Raw genomic sequence first — 3468 nt, forward strand, 5'->3', positions numbered from 1 at the left:
AGGGGTTGCACCGAAAACTCGAGCGCAACTCGCCTCAGACAGCACGAGTCCGATCTGTGCGGAGTGTGCACACTGCGTGACCTATTTATACCCGTGGTACGGACGAGAACAGGACATGCAGCGATTGGTCCATGTCAAAAATCACTAGTATGCATAGCTGCCCACCTTAATACGCAAACGCGTGTTTCTTCTGAACGGATTGTTTTCTACTACAGGTCAATGAGGTTTACAAAACCACATCCACAAGTATATAAGCCCTTCCTTTATATGACACATTCCTCCGGAATTCACTTTTGGCTTTAGCTGAAGGGACCACATGAAGAAAAAAATGCATTTCTTCCCCCCATAAACCACATCTTAAGGGTGCATTTATACATCAGTGCGCAATATTTGTCCAAAAAACGTGGACCAATATCACATCTGTAAACCCGTGATAGAGATATATATATATATATATATAATCTATCTCTATCTATTTTTTTTTTTTTTAATGCGATTATGATACGCTTTGTGAGAAAACCGCAATCACCAGGTTGAAATTTGCATGCTGTTCCAATAGTGGTAAAAGAAAAAAAAGACGCATCGCACTCGCATGAAACTTACATTGACAGGTGAGTGCGATGCAATTTTGCCCAAAAAAAGGACATGCTGCGAATCTTCTATGTTGCAGCATTGCTGCTCATGTAAACACATCCACTTAAAGTAATGGGTTCTTTTCACGTGCGACTTGTATGCATCTAGCAACGAACAGAACTCAAGCATGAAAGTCACCCGTGCAAACATCTTAAAGGGGTTTACCAGGATCTGTCATCAATAGTTGATCGGCTGAGGTCTGTCATTCGGTACCCTGACCGATCAGTTGAGCGGGCGCATGCTATCAGCGCCACAAATACACCTCCGCTCCGACCTCCATATCTGGAGCGGACGTCTCAGCGCCGACCTCTGTGTACTGTAACTGCCGGCCTGGCTCCCACCGATTTCAATGAGAGCTATGCCTACAGTTACAAGCATCGGCCACTACACAGAGGTCGGCGCAGAGGCTTCCGCTCCGACTTCTGTATTTGCGCCTGCTCAGCTAATCGCGACAGACCCCAGCCGATCAACTATTGACGACCTAGCCTGATAAGTCATCAGTAGCATTTCCCCGGAAAACCCCTTTAATAAGTAGTGGATACGGGTCCATAGTATATTAACAACACGTATACATAATAGCGCTGACGTTGGGCAAGAATGTCATGCTCTGTACTGGAAGAACCAGAAATAACCTCGATAGAGCCGGCGACCGCAATGTCCGTCAACCCTGCAAAGAGAAAGAAAAACGGTCATTTCTTCTTTCCGTACCTTTTTGACAGATCCATTAGAACCCCTGAGAAGATTCTGTCTCCGTGGCGAAAGGAAACCACCAATGCATCCTGAATGATGTGATCGAGCGTAACCTGAACTTCAGAACCAGGAAGGAGATGGTCCATTCCAGCGGTAACAAGTCCCTCCGCCATGTGGTCCTGACACAGATTAGGATTGTCCGCACACGCCTCTACATCTGCCTTAGTGGCGGGAAGCATGAGCTCCTCCGGGGACAGTCCTGCGAGGTCTTTAGTCTGTACAATATCAGTAGGTGCCGTGGATGCCTCCTCGCCTACATCGTCCTCGGCGTTAGTCGAGTCCTCCGGCTTAGTGTCCCTATAAAAAGGATCATACTCCACGTCTTGACAATAAGACGCAAGCTCCGTGCGTTCACAACTAACTTCTACGTTCGGCTCAGTTTCCATAGGACCGGATTGAGAGTCCAGCTCTTTCTCCACAGACGTCAGTTCTGAGCAGATCCCGCTGTCCATGGGCGAGACCGGCTCCTCAAGTGCTTGCTTGCTAAGAGAGTCAACATCCTCAGACATGATTAATTGCACCGCCGCCTGTCCGTCGGAGCCATCCGATCGGCACTCCCTCTCGACATGAACGTCCGACCCGTCATCGAGCTTCTCTAGGGTCGGTTGTACGAAGAGTTCACCATCCCCCCCGACGTCCGTACATTGCACGGGGTCAGAAGGAGTCCCTTTATTATTTTCTACCACCTCTAAATCACAGATTCGCTCCTCCTCATCTCCTTGTTGAAATGGTTCGGGGACACATTCGTCATCAAAGCCCTCCATGCGAGGTTCTGGGGCTGAATTGCCAACAGCTTCGGGGATTTCTTCATCCTCAAGGACGGTTTCCTCACATGGAATTTCACCTTGCGAGTCTGACACCAACTCTGAGTTGGAGACCACCGTCTCAGAGATGGACTCTTCATCCACATTTTCCGTCAACGGAGTGATTTGACCTTCCGGCATTTCCTGCGATGTAGGTTCTTGTACCTCGGGCGATGGCGGCTCCCGTACGGGAGTCACCTCGACAAATTCCGTCTCCATACTCAAGGGCGAATCATCCTCCTCCGTAACGGTACATTCCTGCGCCGGTGACACCGCGACGAGGGGGTCCGACACCTGGTGGTGGGGGGTCGGCTCCTGTCCTTGCGGGGTTTCGGGTTCGGGCGAGTCTTGGATTAACGCAAACGTCTCACCAAAGGTTTCTTGCGAGACGTCTGGAGGCAGAACCGGGACCGGCTGAGGGGCGCACTGCGGAGACGATGCCCGTAGTTGATGCCCGGTGTCTGGGGGGCGCTCTACCTCGGAGGGGGGCTCCGCACACTCCGCCTCCTCAGGTTCTCCATGACAGGGGGCAGGAGGGCAGGGACAGTCCTTCCCCAGTTGCATAGCATCTCCCATCACTCCTTCCTCTCCAGCGACCACTGAGGCCTCACCATCCCGCCTCAGAGGCCAGGCCTCCGGTGAGGCCTCCGAGGCGACAGATGGCGCGTCCACTTCACTTTCCCACTGAGTTACCTCAGGCCCCATCCCCTCGGTCTCAGGTAGCCGCAGCCCTGCCTCTCCAGGTTCCGCCTCCGTCGAAGCCAGGGCTGTTTCCATGCTGAGCTCCTCTGCCGTCCCACCGTGCAGCGCCGAGGCCTCCGCATCTTCTTGGCGAGGCCTACCCTCTCCAGAAATCGGCTCGCTGTCTGGCTCGGCTTCTCCTCCCTCCCCCGAACCAGGCGCACCAGCAGCGGCCGCCATTTTCTCTTTCGCGTCTAACCCCCCTCCTCCTCACCACCACACGGGCAAATCGATCCTCGTCCTGAGAGACTGGACAGAAACCCGCCCTCGGACTAGCCACATCCATCCGTTATTGGTCGAGCCCGCCGTCAATCAAACGCTCTAAACCCAAGAGCGCTTCTCATTGGCCTATTTTGCCTGAGGTAAAAATGAAAGCTGGCTGCCTATTGGGTCAGGAGATAAGATCTTGCGCAGCTCATTGGTCGGGAGCGGTGTCCGTCGTGAGGGAGCTGCGGCGTTGATTGGTCGGCGTTGAAATCAATCATTTCCTATCTTTTTGGTCTTGTTGCTAGGCAGCAAGCCAACCGCTATTACCAGTAAT

General features: G+C 52.4%; 1 protein-coding gene across 3 annotated transcripts in view; it reads right to left on the bottom strand.

Moving 5' to 3' along the window:
* Nucleotides 1–3138, bottom strand: part of PWWP2A (PWWP domain containing 2A) — a 42363-nt gene extending 39225 nt beyond the window's left edge. For all 3 annotated transcript variants that reach the window (XM_066590485.1, XM_066590484.1, XM_066590483.1), the window contains exon 1: nucleotides 1342–3138. In XM_066590485.1, coding sequence (XP_066446582.1) covers nucleotides 1342–3107 — 1766 coding nt within the window. In that variant the 5' untranslated portion in view covers nucleotides 3108–3138. The remainder of the gene's footprint in view (nucleotides 1–1341) is intronic.
* Between the last annotated feature and the right edge of the window lie 330 nt (nucleotides 3139–3468).

The sequence above is a fragment of the Eleutherodactylus coqui genome, chromosome 2 (genome assembly GCF_035609145.1).
Source record: "Eleutherodactylus coqui strain aEleCoq1 chromosome 2, aEleCoq1.hap1, whole genome shotgun sequence".
Classification (NCBI taxonomy): domain Eukaryota; kingdom Metazoa; phylum Chordata; class Amphibia; order Anura; family Eleutherodactylidae; genus Eleutherodactylus; species Eleutherodactylus coqui.